We start from the raw sequence: 19,684 nt of genomic DNA on the forward strand, positions 1-19,684 counted from the left end.
ATGACTGCACGGTGGCCAACTTTGAATGGCCTAGGGAGTTACACATGCGTTTACAGTTTCTGGAACATGGGAGCGTACAAGGGAAAACTGGCGTTGGATGGGAATGCCATGGTTAATCAGTAGCTCATTTCTACAACAGCCCAAATTCTTCTCTATTAGTGGATGGAAAAGAACTACAGGTGTGTTGCAAAATGGACTACCGCCTGATTCATGATCAATTTCACTATTAATTTCAATCCGATATGTGCTCTCGGAATGCACCATTCCAATGCAGAAATCTCCCTCAATATCACCTGAGAGCAGATGTACGGGGCAAGTTTTTTTTTACACAGAGGGTAGTGGGTGGCTGGAACTCGCTGCCGGAGGAGGTGGTTGAAGCAGGGACGATAGTGACATTTAAGGGGCATCTTGACAAATAGAACATAGAACAGTACAGCACAGAACAGGCCCTTCGGCCCTCGATGTTGTGCCGAGCAATGATCACCCTACTCAAATCCACGTATCCACCCTATACCCGTAACCCAACAACCCCCCCCCTTAACCTTACTTTATTAGGACACTACGGGCAATTTAGCATGGTCAATCCACCTAACCCGCACATCTTTGGACTGTGGGAGGAAACCGGAGCACCCGGAGGAAACCCACGCACACACGGGGAGGACGTGCAGACTCTGCACAGACAGTGACCCAGACGGGAATCGAACCTGGGACCCTGGAGCTGTGAAGCATGAAATACATGAATAGGATGGGAATAGAGGGATACGGACCCAGCAAGTGTAGAAGATTGTAGTGTAGTCGGGCAGCATGGTCGGCACGGGCTTGGAGGGCCGAAGGGCCTGTTCCAGTGCTGTACTTTTCTTTGTTCTTTTTAAATATTTCACTTCTTCACTCTTATCAAAATCCGTTAGAATTTATTTTAATATTTTTGTTTATTTGGATTTAACATTCTCTGCTGCAGTGCTAGTTTACTTTAGAAAGTGCACCAATAATAGAAAGGCATCTCAAACCTCATCCACAAAACGAGTCATCCATAAATCAATCTTACCAGAAATAGTTAATGTGTAATTTGCCCGGGTAGTGCTGACAGGATTGATTGAGATGCAGGTATACATCCCATTGTCATCTTTCGTAGTGTTTGGTATAATGAGGCTTCTGTTCCCATTTATTAGCCGGTGATGCGGAGAGATTTCCCCTCCGTCCTTCTGCCATTGATACCAATGAGGTTCACCGGATACATCACAGGTCAGCGCAGTGGTGGAACCGAGAGAGCTGGAGTTGCTCAATATTGAAGCCTTTGTCAGTTCATCTGAAGAGGAAAATTGTGCTGTTAAAATCTTCATTCACAATGAAATCTCCCTGTACAGCTTTGTGGCAAAAAATCTGCAAAGTAAAGGACCTGTGTTCGCGCAGCAATTTATTACATACACAGCACCTCTCAAAGTGCTTCACAATTATTTTTAAAGGGCAGTTGTGTGACAAAAGCGGTGGGGGATTTGTCCACAGTGTTGTCACATATAAGAATATGATAAATGATCAATCAAGGCGGCTTTAAGGGAGTTAGGCGAATGTGGAACAGGACAACAGGAGAACTTGCTGCTCTTCTTGGGCATCACGGTGGCACAGTGGTTAGCACTGTTGCTCAGTGCCATGAACCTGGGTTCAATTCTGGCCTTGGGTGACCATCTGTGTGGCGTGACTGTCGGTGTGGAGTCTACATGTTTTCCCCGTGTTTGCCTGGGTTTCCTCCGGGTGCTCCGGTTTCCTCCCACAGTCCGAAGATGAGCAGGTTCGGTGGATTGGCCATGATAAAATTGTTCAAAAGAAAATGTTCAGGTTAGGTGGGGTTGTCGGTTTACTGGGACAGGGCTGGGGAGTGGGCCTAGGTCAGGTACTCTTTCAGTGGGTCAGTACAGACTCGATGGGCCAAATGGCCTCCTTCTTCACTGTTGCGATTCTATGGATTCTATGAAAAATTTAATGGGATCTTCAATCCCCACCCAAATCACTGGAGCAGTAAATCAAACCTAGGATTTCATTTGGAAAATGGCACCTTCAACAATATAGCACTCCTTCAGTAATGTACATTAACTTTGTTTTGCTCTCCCCATATGTTGCCAGAGTGCTAAGTATTTCCAGCAATCTGTTTCATTTTGGATTAATCCATCTGCCAGATAGTCTTTAACTTGATCTTTTAACAAGAAGCTTAAAATTGTCTTTATTAGCTGAGGCATAGAATATAAGAGCAGGGAGGTTATGATGGAGCTGTATAGAATGCTGGTTAGGCCACAGCTGGAGTACTGTGTGCAGTGCTGGTTGCCACACTAAAGGAACAATGTGATTGCACTGGAGGGTGCAGAGGACATTCACCAGGATACTGCCTGGGCTGGAGTGGTTCAACTATCAAGTGATACTGGGTAGGCTGGTCTTGTTTACCTTCGAGCAGAGAAGGCCGAAGATGTGCAGCATGGTCTATGCAGGCTTGGAGGACCAAGGGCCTGTTCCTGTGCCGTACTTTTCTTTGTTCTATGATTGAAAATTGGATTGTTTTCTCTTGAATGACAGAGGTTGAATGGCGACCTGATAGAGGTTTTGTGATGAATGTATGACTGTAATAATCCACCATGTGTTTATCTGTACTACGCTGTTGCCCTTGTGGGCTCCACCTATGGACCATTGTATGGTATTACCCATAATGTAACATGTTGGGGTCTGTGTTTACTCCAGCCCTGGCTCCTCCCCTTGAGGGGAGGTACAAAGAGCAGTCGACCTGTAGGCGGCTCACACTAACAGGTCAGTCGCAGGCAGGCACGGTTCTAGTTGATTAAAGCCACAGTTTACTTCTACTCCCGTCTCGAGTAAATTGATGGTCGCATCAGGTTAACAAAATTATGAGTGGCATGGACGGAGTGGATAGTCAGATGCTTTTTCCCATGGGGGAAAAAATCAATCATTACATAAGTTTAAGGTGCAATGGGGAAAAGGTGGATGGGGTCAATTTTAGAGGGGGTGTGCGAGGGAAATCTATTTCACACAGAAGGTGGGGCGTGCTTGGAAAGCGCTGCCGGGGGAGGGGTGGAAGCAGATACGATAGCAGTGTTTAAGAGGCATCTTGACGAATACATGAATAGGAAAGGAATAGAGGGATACGGACACCAGGGGCGAAATTCTCCAACCCCATGCAGGGTCGGAGAATCGGCCGGTGGCGGCGATATTCCCGCTCCCGCCATGTTAAGAATTCTCCCACCCACCATAAAACGGCGTTGTTCAAATCCCGTTGCCCGCCTTGGAGAACGGCTGGCGCCGGCGGGATGTCATTATATTTTTAGGCTGAATTATTCTCCAGCCCGGATGGGCCGAAGTCCCGCCGACGTGGCCATGGGTCACGTTGGCGAAAATCAAAGTAGGTTTATAACGGCGTCAACCATTGATGATGGTTGACGCCGTTCAGTTACCTACATCGAGTGTGGGGGGGGGTAGCGGCGTTGGTGGGGGATAGGGGTGGGGGGGTAGCGGCATTGGAGGGGGGTAGGGGTGGGGGGGTAGCGGCATTGGAGGGGGGTAGGAGTGGGGGGGTAGTGGCATTGGAGGGGGGTAGGGGTGGGAGGGGTAGCAGCGTTGAAGGGGGTAGGGGTGGGGGGGTTAGCGGCATTGGAGGGGGTAGGGGTGGGGGGGTAGCGGCATTGGAGGGGGGTAGGGGTGGGGGGGTAGCGGCATTGGAGGGGGGTAGGAGTGGGGGGGTAGTGGCATTGGAGGGGGGTAGGGGTGGGGGGGTAGCAGCGTTGAAGGGGGTAGGGGTGGGGGGGGTAGCAGCGTTGAAGGGGGTAGGGGTGGGGGGGGGTAGCGGCATTGGAGGGGGGTAGGGGTGGGGGGGTAGCGGCGTTGGAGGGGGGTAGGGGTAGGGGGTTGGGGTAGGGGTAGGGGGCAGCGGCGTGCAGGGGACGACGACGATGCATTGGCCCTGGGCATCCATTGGATGGGGGCATCAGCAGATCCTCAAGGCTCCCCTTCCTCCCAGCTGCCTTGTCTTTGTTTGTTTGAGAGAGAGAGAGAGAGGGAGATTGTGGGGACAGACACAGAGAGAGAGACAGAGAGAGGGAGTCCCGTCCATCCTCTGGCTGAGAGCAGGGCTTTGGTGAGTATATTGCAATCTGCCTAAACCCAGGAATATTGCCTAGTTAGAATACAGAGGGAAATGCTGGGATCCCGGGGTGGGAGATGTGTCTGGATTTGTCTATTTCTGCTTCAGCCTCTGCGATTTCAGGTCAGTTTCACAACAACAGGAAAAACGCGCGGAGAGAGAGGGAAAAACTTTTGGCAAAGTTTCTGGGTTCTGCCTTTATAATTCACAGCGCAGAAAGGGTTCTGCGCTGTGAATTATAAAGGCACCTTTTCTAATCCTGGGGAGAAACAACCTTTTGAAGAGTCTGAGGAAATAAGCAGGAATTTGGATTAATTCTGCCTCCCCACCCCCTGGGCCTCTTTCTCCTCCCTCCCCCTTTCTCCTCTCTCTCTCTCTCTCTCACATTCTCTTCATCCTGCCCTTTGTTCCAGAGCTATTTGATCCCCCTGTGCACTGGCACAGATTTACAGTGCGGTTTAGGTTCTGTGTTTACCCCAGGTGTGGGGGCGGGGAAAAGAGGGAGGGTTTGGCATTCCTCAGGGGCACTGCATTGAACCACCCCCACCCCCCTCCCAAATCATCCTCCATCTAAACTCATCCATCCCTGCAGAAGGTTTTAATTTAGACAGGCATCATGATCGGTGCAGGCTTGGAGAATCGAAGGGCCTGTTCCTGTGCTGTACTGTTCTTTGTATGACTTCTACTCGCTTGTATTCTATCCCTCAAGATACAACGGTCAGAGTTTAATAAGGGTCATTGAAATCTATTTGCCACAATTTTATTGTTCAGTTTCGAGGCCCCCACATTTCTTCTAATCACCCTTTTTCTTGAATGCAACTGGCAAAGTTGGTTTTAATCTCCTTTGACGATTTATTTTCATGCTCCCTCGTCGTAGCTCTTGCCATCTGCTTTGCATCATTAGCCACATTTTATATCTCTCCCATTCTCCAGGATCTGTGTTCTTTATTGTTTTATTCCCTCAGAAATTTTAGTTTTATTTTGCCTCTGACAACTTTTGTTGCTCATGGAAGGTTTTTATTGGCAAGTACAAATCTTGCCTTTTAGGGATAGATACTATCACTGTCCAAACCCTTTTAGGGATAGATACTATCACTGTTCAAAGATGTGCAGGTTAGGTGTATTGGCCATGTTAAATTACCCCTTGGTGTCCAAGAGGTTGGGTCGGGTTACGGGGATAGGGTGGGGGCCTGACCTGAGGTCCCAGGTTCGATCCTGGCTCTGGGTCACTGTCCGTGTGGAGTTTGCACATTGTCCCCGTGTCTGCGTGGGTTTCGCCCCACAACCCAAAGATGTGCAGGGTAGGCGGATTGGCCACACTAAATTGCCCCTTAATTGGAAAAAAATAATTGGGTACTCTAAAAAATTTTTTAAAAGAAAGAAGATAGGTATGAAAGTTGTGAGGAGGATATAAACATCTGGATGTTTATTCCTTGATGCCAGTGTGCCGAGTCTGGAAATTTCCAGGATCAGCCCACCCTCCTTGGGAAAAACTCTCTCAAATGGTGTGATCTTTGTTCCAGGTTGGCAGGTTCGAGTTTGGAAGAATGAGAGATGATATTATTGGAGCATTGAAAATTCTGAGGCGGCTTCACAGGACGATTCCCCGTGTGTGGGAATCTGGAACGGGGGAGCACAGTTTCAATAAGGTGTCTCCCATTTGAGATGGAGAGGAATTTCTACTCTCAGAGGGTCTCTCTGTCTCTCTCTCTCTTTTTACCCCCCCCTCCCTCCCCCCGAGAGCAGTGGAGGTTGGGTCATCGAATATATTCAAGGCCGAGTTCAACAGTTTTTTGACTGACAAGGGAGTCCACGGGTTATGGATACTGCTAGAAAGTGGTGAGGCCACAGTTGGATCAGCCATCATCTATTTGAATGGCAGAGCCTGCTCGATGGAGGAGCAAATCTAATCCTGCTCCTTTTTAAAAAAATCTTCTTAAGGGGTAGCACGGTGATACAGTGGCTAGCACTTCTGCCTCAGCACCAGGGGCCAGGGTTCAATTCCAGCCTCGAGTGACTGTCTGCGCGGAGTCTGCAAGTTCTCCCCTTGTCTGTGTGGATTTCCACCGCGTGCTCCGGTTTCCTCCCACAGTCCAAAGGTATGCAGGTTAGGTGGACTGGCCATGATAAATTGCCTCTAGTGTCCAAAGGTGTGCAGGTTAGGTGGACTGGCCATGATAAATTGCCTCTAGTGTCCAAAGGTATGCAGGTTAGGTGGACTGGCCATGATAAATTGCCTCTAGTGTCCAAAGGTATGCAGGTTAGGTGGACTGGCCATGATAAATTGCCTCTAGTGTCCAAAGGTGTGCAGATTAGGTGGGGTTACGGGGATAGGGCGGAGGAGTGGGCCTAGGTAGGGTGCTCTTTCAGAGGGTCAGTGCCACACTCAATGGGCCTGATGCCCTCCTTCTGCACTGTAGGGATTCTATGATCCTATCCCACCCACAGGGAGCCTTAAAATTCTGGCCATTGTTTAAGAAAATTGTGATGGATGCATTCAAGAAATTTATGACCTTTCTGCCATCCGTTAGTTAGTTTATTCAATCCATATGAAATTTAAAACCCCCAGTAAAAACGCTCTGGGCACGATTTAACCAGGAAAAAGTGTGCCTGGAATCAGGCGTGTTTCCTGGCGGCTGCCGCCCTGAGAGACACACAGCTATTGAACAAAACTTTGCTGTTTCCTGGGCCTTGGCTTGTTTCTTCGCACTTTAAAGGATCCTCGCAGATAGGGGCACCATTTCTCTCTTCTTCCCCCCCCCATCTCACTTTCTTGACCCCCACCCCTAGGACACCCCCCACACACCACTCCACCTGATAAGGCCCCACCCCTGGCCCAATCCCCAAACTGGCTTTGTCAGGTGCCTGGGTGGCAATGCCAGGTTGCCAGGCTGGCAATGCCAGGGTTCTCCGGTTCCATGTGGAGTGCCAGAGTACCACTGCCCCGTTACTGACCACCCAGGGGTTTCTAATGGCCTGGGACACCTCCCCCCACCCCGCCGACCCCCCCCCCAACCATGTGCTATTATGACTGGTCCACGTTTGTGGAAACAGTACTAGACGGCCCCCTAGTGAGGTCTCGCTGGGGAGGCCGTTAGTTCCCGGATGCCAGGAGAATCTGGCCCATGCCTATTTAAATGAGCTGAACGGCCGCTCGTGAGATTCGACTGCCTCGTCATCAAGTTGGGCGCTAGAGGCCATTAAATCGCACAATCTGACTTTATTACATGTTTGTCTAATCTCTGTGTTTTTACTATTTACCACTTCAAGGAAGCCAAGATACAATCTATCTCTTAATTCTGCCCATAAAGTTTCCGCTGCCTGCTTACCTCTCTGTATATCCTCACTTGACACGAAAATGATTTCACTTAAGGCACATTTATCTTATCTAACTGTCGTTCCCGAGTGACTGATAGCAAACTGTTTCGTTGATATATTGTAACAGACCTCAAACGGACTCATTAATAGAACTTTTGAGAGCAGCATGGTGGCGCAGTGGGTAGCACTGCTGCCACAAGGTGCCGAGGTCCCAGGTTCGATCCCGGCTCTGGGACCCTGTCTGTGTGGAGTTTGCACATTCTCCCCGTGTCTGCGTGGGTTTCGCCCCCACAACCCAAAGATGTGCAGGGTAGGTGGATTGGCCACGCTAAATTGCTCCTTAATTGGAATAAAAATGAATTGGGTACTCTAAATGTATTTTAAAAATAAAAAAAAATAATGTAACTTTTGGGAGAGCAATACAGTTTGAGAGACAGAATGGGCATCAAGTGCTCTCATTGACAGTGAAGCAACTGTGAGAGCAGTGGTGGGTAACCTGTGGGTCACATGTAGCGCATCGGGGTTCTGGGTGAGGCCCATGAGACATTTTGTTGACTGTTGCCTAGACGCAATGTTGTCACATTCTGCTCAATTCCACCCATGTACTCGCTCTCTATAACTAATGACACACATATGAAGCAATGCCTTGTAACATTGACTGTGAGCCGTACGGTACCTGTGTTTCCAAAGTGTAAATATCTATTTTGTTTTTTTTATCATTTGAAGTTGAAGTTGATGACAGCTTTATTCATATATAAATGAATAAGCATTTTCAAAAGTTGTGATGAAATATTCAGCATGTATTGAATGTATTTTAATCTTATTCATGGGGGTCATGGTTGTAGAAAATGTCCGATTTCAATCTTGCGGCTCACTGAGATGAGGGAGGGCCACTCCTGCAGCCCACTCACTCACCTAGGCTGCCTATCACTATTAGGGCCCTACGACCATAGAAACGTTATCGTGCACAAACAGGCCATTCAGCCCATTATGTCCATGCCGGGCAAAAAGAAAAAATAAACTTGCCACTTATTTTAATCCCATTTTCCAGCAGCTGGTCTGCAGCCTTGTAAGCTACAGATGTCAATCCAGGTAGCTTTAAAATGACTTGAGCATTAAATTGACAGTCTTTAGGCCACGTTTGTAATGCAACCTAGTATCAAGGGTGAAGTGGACTTGCTTCTCCCGAGCACTGAAGTTCCTGTCTAAATACAGTCAGATTCCAGATGCAGACATTGGAGCAAAGGCAGAGGGCGGCACGGTGGTGCAGTGGTTAGCACTACTGCCTCACGGCGCCGAGGATCCGGGTTCCTTCCCGGCCCTGGGGCACTGTCCATGTGGAGTTTGCACATTCTCCCCGGGCGCGATTCTCCGCTCCCCACGCCGGGTGGGAGAATCGCAGAAGGGTCGGGCGACTAATTTTACGACCCCCTGGCACCCCCCGCGATTCTCCCTGGTTTGGTACGTTTCGGCGTAGCCCATTTGACGTAGCTGATTCGGCGTGGCCGATTCAGCGTCAGGGAAATAATTGGACTATTCGGCGTAGCCGTTTAGGTGCCAGAACATTTCAACGTCACTGTCTTTAAAATTTTGCAAATACTGTATTATAAAAAAAATATTAAAAAACCTAGTAAAACTATTTAATCTTAGAAATTACTTCTTCATTTCGTAATTATGAGCAATACCCCTCAGGAATTCAATAGGATCTAATGATTCAACTTCCAATATTACTTTTTTGATTCATTCATCAGCATCTCTATATTTTTTTAGCTTTTTGGGGGGCGGATATCCAGCTGTCAACTTTTCGAGAAATGCATCACGTCCTTTCTGAACTTTCCGTAAGGCATCAATAAATTTCCAGATTGAAGGATGATGCATTCATTCAACTGGCGAATAACTTTTCCATCCTTCATATGCAATCTCACTTTACATCGATCTTTCTGTTCACATCGCCAAAACTTTAATTCAGGATCACCTTTGCTCGTTGCGTCAAAAATAAAAAGGTATCTATCGTATATCACTTTGTTTCTTCCACGTTTTGATAAAATATTTGCTTCCATTTGGAATAAAAGGGTTTAGACGACTGAAAAATATGAAGCTGCACTGAAGGAAATCGAGTTCTATGCAAGTTTCTGGCTTATAATTGGACTATTTGGCAATTAGAACTGGACTATTTGGCAATTAGAACTATTACGACTAGAATAGCTCATTTGAAAGAGAGAGAGAGAGAGAGAGAGAGAGAGAGAGCTAATTGGACTATTTGACAATTAGAACTGGACTATTTGGCAATTAATGACTAATAACGACTATAACGACTAATTTGACGGCTAAACGTCCCTCCGCCGAAAAAATTCCTCCGTCGAATCGGCTACGCCAAATGGGTCATGCCGAATCAGCCACGCCGAACTGGCCACGCCGAAACATCCCATTCCCGATTCTCCCATCCCCCGCTCGGAAGAATCGCCGCTCGCCGTTTTTCACGGTGACCGGCGATTCTCCGACCCGGATGGGACGAGCGGCCTGCCGTTCGCGACCGTTTCACAACTGCGGCAACCACAGTCGTTGCCGTCGTGAACAAGGGCGCCAAGGGCCGTTTGAAGCTTGTGGGGGGCAGAGAGGGGAGTGAGCACCACGGCCGTGCTCGGGAGGGGACTGGCCCGCGATTGGTGCCCACCGATCGTTGGGCCGGCATCTCAAAGCGACGCACTATTTCTCCTCCGCCACCCCGCAAGATCAAGCCACCACGTCTTGCGGAGCAGCGGAGGGGAAGACGGCCACCGCGCATGCGCGGGTTTGAGCCGTCAGCCGTTGTGACATCAGCCGCGCATGCGCGGGTTGGAGCCGGCCAACCTGCGCATGCGCGGCTGACGTCACATAGGCGCCGCCGTCGCGTCATTCTCGGCGCGCCGCTTTGACGCAAGCGTCAAGGTCCGGCGGCCGAGAATAACAGAGCGCCGCTCCTAGCCCCCCGGGTGGGGGTGAATACGGTGAGAGGAACGGCCTCCGAGGCCGTCGTGAAACTCGGCCGAGTTCACGACGGCCTTCACGATTTTTCCCGGGAGCGGAGAATCGCGCCCCCCATATCTGCGTGGGTCTCATTCCCACAACCCAAAGATGTGCAGGTTAGGTGGATTGCCATGCCAAATTGCCCCTTAATTGGAAAAACAAAAGAATTGGGCATTTTAAATTGATGGGGGAAAAATTAGAGCAAAGGAGGGCATTTTCTCTCCATCTTTTCCTGTTTCATCTGAACTTCAACACCCAGAAAACTTCACCATTGGGATTTTGCTTCTCCAGCTGCGGACTGGGACAGACATTTGCGAAATTCTGCAGTTACTGTCCCAGGTTTTTCAACCACTACAAAAATGAGGGGGTCGTGTATTCTTTTATCTTGATGCAAATCATTGCTACAAAAACCCACAAAGCGAACTTACCGATTATCTTTAGCCGAACATTTTGAGCGACGATTTTTCTCAGATTGATAGAAAGTGTATAAAGACCCGCATCCGAAAAAGTTAAATTATGAAGGACAAATGATCCGTTAGGTGGGAAGACGTCAAGGCGGCCTCGGTACTTTTTCATCAAGGAAGGTCTTATGTCCCCTTTACGATACTGCAACACTCCCATTCCGGTTGCATTCCCTGGATTTCCACTGAACACTTTCCACTGGAAAAACTCCGCCTGGTCCCGGTGATCATCAAACGCTCCGGGAAAGAACATGGAGCTCCCAGGGGCACGGTAAACTTCCATTTTCACTTGGCCTATGAAAAATAATAATAGAACAATGATTATCCCTGCCACTACATGCAGCGTAGAGTGAATGTTTAGTGGTGTTGGATGTGCATCGAGGGCTGAAGGGCCTGTGGTGTGTGGGGTGTGTGGTGTGGTGTGTGTGGGGGCTGTGGTGTGTGGGGTGTGGTGTGTGTACGATGTGTGTGGGATGTGTGTCGGGGGGATGTGTGTGGGATGTGTGTGGGGCGTGTGGGATGTGTGTGGGGCGTGTGGGATGTGTGTGCGTGCGCGTGTTGGGAAATCCTGCTTATATGAATCACCACCGCTTTACCGCCAATGGAGCAGTTGAAGAATGTACAGAAACACATCCTAATGGGACTTATTCACAAAGACATTGTGAAACAGAGTTGCTGAGGGTACTCTTGTGTCAAGTACTGAATGACTGGGTAGGGCCTCACACGCAGCAGAAAGGGGAGTGGAAAATCACTGGAATACCGCCCGCAATTTCCTGTCAAATTCCGTCAGTGGGAGAAAATAAGCAGGCAGTTCACTCTTGGCTCTCTGCCAACTGCGACACCCGAGAATCAAACAATAGAGCCGGGCATGTGAATATTCAACTTCTTTGTCAGAGTCTATCCAGAAGGCAGGTTGAATTATGGATGAACTCAGCTTTAAAGGAAACAAAAAGACTTGTTTTTATGTAACTCCTTTCACCACCTTAAGACACTTAAAGCTCTGAACAACCAGCGCAGGTTCAATTGGGTGACGGGGATCGGACGGGAGACTGGGCCTCGGTAGTGTTCTCTTTCAGGTCAGTGCAGACCCAATGGGCCTGATGGCCTCCTTCTGAACTGTAGGGATTCTATGATGATGCTATCATACGAAGGTATAGAGATAGTTGGTTTACTTACTCGCTGTCTGGCCCTCTGCATCTACTACTGTATAATCAATAACAACACATTTGAACTCCTGACCTTGCCTCGATTAAGACTCAAGTGATGAACCCCAGGAATCGTACAGCACAGGTGGAATCCATTTGGCCAGGTCTCTTTGAAAGAATTTCCGATCAGTTCCACTCTCCAGGCTTTTCTTCCTGTTTCAAATTTATGACGTGTTGATCTAATTCCTTATCATAACTCCACCGCTCCCTCCGGCAGTGCATTGCAGAAGGTGAGAAATCGTTCCCTAAGTAAATGTATCCTTATTTCCGCGGAATTTTATTTTTGCCAGGGATCTTGGGCTGGATTCTCCGACACGGGATTCTCCAACGCCGGAATCGCGTTCGGCAACGGGGCACAGAATACGTTTCAGCGCCAAAATCGGGAGCAGCGCAGGTTTTTAAATCCTCCGCCCCACAAAAATCGGCGTACTCCAGCAGGAGGAGGAACTACTTCTCACAGAGGGTGGCTAGTTTGTGGAACTCGCTGCACCGTAGTCCGGTGGAATCAATAAATTGTTTCAAGCAGGAGATAGATATATTTCTGTGGAAAAAAATGGGTTCAAGGGATAGAGACAGATGGGGAGGTGGAGTTGAGACCAGGAAGAGATGTCACGGTCGGATTGAATGGCGGCGGATGCTTACTTCTGCTCCTAATCCCTATGTTCCTTAGAATTATATAATTTACGGTGCAGAAGGAGGCCATTCGGCCCATCGAGTCTGCACCAGCTCTTAGAAAGAGCACCCTACCCAAGCCCACATCTCCACCCTATCCCCATAACCCAGTAACCCCACCCAACACTAAGGGCAATTTTTGGACTCTCAGGGCAATTTAGCATGGCCAATCCACCTAACCCGCACATCTTTGGACTGCGGGAGGAAACCAGAGCACCCGGAGGAAACTCACACACACAGGGAGAACGTGCAGACCCCGCACAGACAGTGATCCAGCTGGGAATCGAACTGGGGACACTGGAGCTGTGAAGCAATTGTGCTAACCACTATACTACAGTGCTGCCCTATGCTCCCCTTCCCATGAGGCCTAACTAATGATTTCTGGTTTATCATAATATCCTTGCTTTTGTACTCTATATGCTCAATGGCACATTTTATAAATAGTAATCGTTACTTTGTCATTGTGAAAGATGTTTCCACCAAATTAGTCCTGCCCTGCTCTGTAGATCGTAGAGCAACAACACCAAGGTTTCTGACAGTGCCTTGGTGTCCTCTTGCAATCCCCTACTCACCCTACTGCAGAGTGCACAGGAAGATTACAAACACCCTGTGTTGCATTGCCAGTGTCAGAGGTACAGCAGGTCATGTACTGGGCCTCACTGAGGGATTCAGCTCCATTACTGCCTCTGACAGACATATCTAGGATGGGCTTGCGTGCTCACTTTCATGCCTGGTTTCAAGGTCTGTGCGCCCATGAGTGACACTAGCACAGGTACGGGCAGAGACGTACAACACATCTCCACACGGATTGGGGTCTCACCCAAAAACAAGATCAGTAGAAACGTAAACGTATCTATCCCACATTCGGTTGAGGCAAATACAGTGACATTTCCCAGGGAAGAGACAGTAATGAGAAAAACAATTTGATATTTGAAAAGACACAAGTCAGGAGCGTGATGGAAAACTCTCGACTTGCCCAAGATTGTGCAACTCAGCAACAATCAAGAAGCTGGACATCATTCAGGACTAAGCACTAACTTGATCGGCGCCCCATGTATCACCTTACATTTTCTCTATGTCCACCACTAACATCCTGGCAGCAGTGTGTACCCAATACAAGAGGTACTGCAGTAACATGCCAAGGTACCTTCGGCTGCACCTTCCACCACCAAGAAAGACAAGGTAGCAGGTGTATGGGAACTCCTCCGACCTTCACCTGCTCCTTTTCATCAAAATTACACCCAATTTCGAGTAAAAGAAAAAAGCTCATTCCTCTGCCTTCAAGCAGGAGCTGCCCTGTGTGCGACCACTCACACCATTGCCGCCAACGGACGACCTTCCCAAAAGTGTTCTAGTTCAACATCTCTCTAAACATCATCTCAGTACAAAGGAAAATATTTTTAATGAAACTTTGTAATGTAATCTAAAAATATTTCTCCAATGCCAAAGCCAATACTCACCATTGAGAACTTGTGCGAAGCAACTGAGGGCAACTGACAGGCGAAATAGGCAGTGCATTCTTCAAAACTGTCAGTTCAGAAATAGCAACCTTTCTGAATCAACGTCTGATCCAATGCGGTTTCCTGTTCCTAAAATTAGACGTTGAGAGAATTTTACACACAGAACCAACCACATACTCAGCTTTTAATTTTCCGTTAATGATTAGACATCCATATGTTCCAATGATAGCCCCATGGGGCTGAGGTGGAAATTTAACTCTTGATACAGATTTTACTGACTGTTGGATAGAGGCAACCTTAAACTCAAAAATCCAATTCCAGGGACTCCAGGTGCTAATGCCAACCTTTGGCCCTCCCTGCCCTGGGCAAAATTCTTCACTGGTGTTTCTGAATCAGGTCTGGGCAGCTTCGGAATTCGCCAACATCGGAGAAAATGAAGCTGCCAAACAACGCAAAGACTTTCTTTGAAGAGACCTTTTGAAGTCGAAACGTTGTATCTCTGATTCTTCCAGTATCTCATTCTTCCGGTGGAGAGGGGAGCGATTTTTGGAGGGGAGAGCTGGAAGGTAAGCTGAGTTTTTGATTTTTAAACTTACTTTTTCTGACCTTTTTTTTTTCTCAAAGCAGCAGGAAACCGGAAGTTGGCCGTGGAGAGACCTGTGAAGGTTTGTATTACCCAATAAATTTGAACGAGAGGAAACCCGAGACACTACATGTGTAGTGTAAGCTATTTACCATTTTTTTGAAACTGGGAGACTCAGTAGAGGTGATGGCAGCTCAGGCAGTGGAATGTTCCTCCTGCAGAATGTTCGAGGTAAGGGAGACCACCGGTGTCCTTGCTGACTTCACCTGTGGGAAGTGCAGGCATCTCCAGCTCCTCACACACCGTGTTAGGGAACAGGAGCTGGAGCTGGATGAACTGAGGATCATCCGGGAAGCTGAGCGGGTGATAGATAGAAGCTACAGGGCCATAGTTACACCTGAGAACAAAGGTAGCTGGGTAACAATTAGAGGAAGCAGTCAGTGCAGGGATCCCCTGTGTTGTTCCGCTCAACAATAAGTATATAGCTTTGGATACTATTGGGGGGAATTACCTAGCAGGGGTAGGCTGCAGTGACTGGGTTTCTGGCACAAGGTCTGGCTCTGGGGCTCAGAGGGAAGGGGGGTGATTAGGAGAGCACCAGTTACCGTGGACTCAATAGTTAGAGGTACAGACAGGAGGTTCTGTGGGCACGGGCGAGACTCTCGGATGGTTTGTTGCCTCCCGAATGCCAGGATCCATGACGTCTCGGATCATGTCTTCAGGATCCTGAAGGGGGAGGGTGAGCAGCCAGAAGTCGTGGTGCACATTGGTACCAACGACGTAGGTAGGAAAAGGTGTGTGGATGTAATAAATGAGTTTAGGGAGTTAGGCTGGAAATTAAAAGCCAGGACAGACAGAGTTGTCATCTCTGGTTTGTTGCCGGTGCCACGTGATAGCGAAGCTAGGAATAGGGAGAGAGTGCAGTTGAACACAAGGCTGCAGGTGTGGTGTAGGAGGGAGGGCTTCAGGTATTTGGATAATTGGAGGGCATTCTGGGGAAGGTGGGACCTGTACAAGCAAGACGGGTTGCATCTGAACCAGAGGGGCACCAATATCCTGGGGGGGAGGTTTTCTAGTACTCTTCGGGAGGGTTTAAACTAATTTGGCAAGGGAATGGGAGCCAGGTTTGTAGTCCAGCAACTAAGGTAGCCGATTTTCAGGATGTCAAAGTATGTAGTGAGGCAGTGGGGAAGGTAACACTGACAAAGGAGAGTACTTTCAGGCACGGAGATGGGTTGAAGTATGGGTTGAAGCATCAGGAATAAGGTGGGTGAACTTAAGGCATGGATCGGTACTTGGGACTACAATCTTGTGGCCATCATGGAAACTTGGATAGAAGAGGGGCAGAAATGGTTGTTGGAGGTTCCTGTTTATAGATGTTTCAATAAGATTAGGGAGGATGGTAAAAGAGGTGAGGGTGGCATTGTTAATTAGAGATAGTATAACAGCTGCAGAAAGGCAGTTTGGGGTGGATCTGCCTACTGAGGTAGTATGGGTTGAATATGGGTCCAGAAATAGGAAAGGAGCAGTCACCTTGTTGGGAGTTTTGTATAGGCCCCCCAGTAGCAACAGAGATGTGGAGGAACAGATTGGGAAACAGATTTTGGAAAGGTGCAGAATTCACAGGGTGTAGTCATGGGTGACTTCAATTTTCCAAATATGGAGTGGAAACTCTTTAGATCAAATAGTTTGGATAGGATTATGTTTGTGCAGTGTGTCCAGAAAGCTTTTCTAATACAGTATGTAGATTGTCCGACCAGAGGGGAGGCCATATTGGATTTGGTGCCGCCCGGACACAGACTCAGCAACACCCTGTGACCCAGCCTCCCGCCCGGACACAGACTCAGCAACACCCTGTGACCCAGCCTCCCGCCCGGACACAGACTCAGCAACACCCTGTGACCCAGCCGCCCGGACACAGACTCAGCAACACCCTGTGACCCAGCCGCCCGGACACAGACTCAGCAACACCCTGTGACCCAGCCTCCCGCCCGGACACAGACTCAGCAACACCCTGTGACCCAGCCTCCCGCCCGGACACAGACTCAGCAACACCCTGTGACCCAGCCTCCCGCCCGGACACAGACTCAGCAACACCCTGTGACCCAGCCGCCCGGACACAGACTCAGCAACACCCTGTGACCCAGCCGCCCGGACACAGACTCAGCAACACCCTGTGACCCAGCCTCCCGCCCGGACACAGACTCAGCAACACCCTGTGACCCAGCCGCCCGGACACAGACTCAGCAACACCCTGTGACGCAGCCTCCCGCCCGGACACAGACTCAGCAACACCCTGTGACCCAGCCGCCCGGACACAGACTCAGCAACACCCTGTGACCCAGCCTCCCGCCCGGACACAGACTCAGCAACACCCTGTGACCCAGCCGCCCGGACACAGCAACACCCTGTGACCCAGCCTCCCGCCCGGACACAGACTCAGCAACACCCTGTGACCCAGCCGCCCGGACACAGACTCAGCAACACCCTGTGACCCAGCCTCCCGCCCGGACACAGACTCAGCAACACCCTGTGACCCAGCCTCCCGCCCGGACACAGACTCAGCAACACCCTGTGACCCAGCCGCCCGGACACAGACCCAGCAACACCCTGTGACCCAGCCTCCCGGACACAGACTCAGCAACACCCTGTGACCCAGCCTCCCGCCCGGACACAGACTCAGCAACACCCTGTGACCCAGCCTCCCGCCCGGACACAGACTCAGCAACACCCTGTGACCCAGCCTCCCGCCCGGACACAGACTCAGCAACACCCTGTGACCCAGCCGCCCGGACACAGTCTCAGCAACACCCTGTCACCCAGCCGCCCGGACACAGACTCAGCAACACCCTGTGACCCAGAGTCCCAGAGCTGTCCCGAGAGAGAGAGTGGGGTAGGGAGAGTGGGAGAGTACGCGTCACCCACCATGGGCACCGACTCGCCCCTCCCCACGGGCACCAACTCTCTCCTCCCCACGGGCACCGACTCTCCCCTCCCCACGGGCACCGACTCTCCCCGGGGTACGGGTCCCTCCCCACGGGCACCGACTCTCCCCGGGGTACTGGCGCCCCCCTCCGCATGGGCACCGACTCTCCCCTCCCCACGGGCACCGACTCCGCGGGATATGGGTCCCTCCCACGGGCACCGACTCTCCCCGGGGTACGGGTCCCTCCACCCACGGGCACCGACTCTCCCCGGGGTACGGGTCCCCCCCCCCCTTGGGCACCGACTCTCCCCGGGGTACGGGCCCCCACCCCCCATGGGCACCGACACTCCCCGGGGTACGGGTCCCTCCCCACCCCCCCACGGGCACCGACTCTTCCCGGGGTACGGGTCCCTCCCCACGGTCACCGACTCCCCGGGGTACGGGTCCCTCCCCACGGGCACCGACTCTTCCCTGGGTACGGGCACCGCTTTCCCCGGGGTACGGGTCCCTCCCCACCCCCCCACGGGCACCGACCCTCCCCGGGGTACGGGTCCCTCCCCACGGGCACCGACTCTCCCCGGGGTACGGGCCCCCCCCCACGGGCACCGACTCTCCCCGGGGTACGGGCCCCCCCCCCACGGGCACCGACTCTCCCCGGGGTACGGGCCCCCCCCCCCCACGGGCACCGACTCTCCCCGGGGTACGGGGTGCTGAGATGGGTACAACAGGACTGGGCTCTGGCTGATTCCCACTCTGACCGAATGATAGTTCAATATTCAATCTGCTCAATCACCTGTTTCTCTTTCTGACTCTGTAAAGATATTTCTCTGTTATCAGGTTTGGTCGGCAACATCTTTTTGATGATTGATCCGTTCTCGTAATAAATTGTGGAAAAATACCAATAAAAATCGCAAATCTTAAAAAAAAAAAAAAAAAAAATATTGGATTTGGTACTTGGTAATGAACCAGGACAAGTGATAGATTTGTTAGTGGGGGAGCATTTTGGAGAAAGTGACCACAATTCTATGACTTTCACTTTAGTAATGGAGAGGGATAGGTGCGTGTAACAGGGCAAGGTTTACAATTGGGGCAAGGCTAAATACAATGCTGTCAGACAAGAACTGAAGTGCATAAGTTGGGAACATAAACTGTCAGGGAAGGACACAATTGAAATGTGGAACTTGTTCAAGGACAGATACTACATGTCCTTGATATGTACGTCCCTGTCAGGCAGGGAAGAGATGGTCGAGTGAGGGAACCATGGTTGACAAGAGAGGTTGAATGTCTTGTTAAGAGGAAGAAGGAGACTATGTAAGGCTGAGGAAATAAGGTTCAGACAGGATGCTGGAGGAATACAAGATAGCCAGGAGGGAACTGAAGAAAGGGATTAGGAGAGCTAAGAGAGGGCATGAAAAATCTTTGGCGGGTAGGATCAAGGAAAACCCCAAGACCTTTTACACATATAGTGAGAAATAGGAGAATGACTGGAGAGAGGGTAGGTCCAATCAAGGACAGTAGCGGGAGATTGTGTATTGAGTCTGAAGAGATAGGTCTTGAACGAGTACTTTTCTTCAGTATTTACAAATGAGAGGGGCCATATTGTTGGAGAGGACAGTGTGAAGCAGACTGGTAAGCTTCAGCAGATATTTGTTAGGAAGGAAGATGTGTTGGGCATTTTGAAAAACTTGAGGATAGACAAGTCCCCGGGCCTGAAGGGATATATCGAAGGATTCTATGGAAAGCAAGAGATGAAATTGCAGAGCCGTTGGCAATTATTTTTTCATCCTCACAGTCAACAGGGGTGGTAACAGGGGATTGGAGAGTGGCGAATGTCGTGCCCCTGTTCAAAAAAGGCAAAAGGGATAACCCTAGGAATTACAGGCCGGTTAGTCTTACTTCGGTGGTAGGCAAAGTA

At 49.9% G+C, this 19,684-nt stretch overlaps 1 protein-coding gene across 1 annotated transcript in view; it reads right to left on the reverse strand.

Moving 5' to 3' along the window:
• The window catches only part of LOC119976062 (carcinoembryonic antigen-related cell adhesion molecule 2-like), a 64,425-nt gene that overhangs the window by 30,334 nt on the left and 14,407 nt on the right, over nucleotides 1–19,684 (reverse strand). Inside the window, exons 2-4 of the mRNA XM_038816192.1 lie at nucleotides 14,261–14,389; nucleotides 10,891–11,217; nucleotides 1,046–1,306 (exon numbers count right to left, since the gene is read on the reverse strand). Coding sequence (XP_038672120.1) covers nucleotides 1,046–1,306; nucleotides 10,891–11,217; nucleotides 14,261–14,318 — 646 coding nt within the window. The 5' untranslated portion in view covers nucleotides 14,319–14,389. The remainder of the gene's footprint in view (nucleotides 1–1,045; nucleotides 1,307–10,890; nucleotides 11,218–14,260; nucleotides 14,390–19,684) is intronic.

This window comes from Scyliorhinus canicula, chromosome 13 (assembly GCF_902713615.1).
Source record: "Scyliorhinus canicula chromosome 13, sScyCan1.1, whole genome shotgun sequence".
In the NCBI taxonomy this organism is placed as follows: Eukaryota; Metazoa; Chordata; class Chondrichthyes; order Carcharhiniformes; family Scyliorhinidae; genus Scyliorhinus; species Scyliorhinus canicula.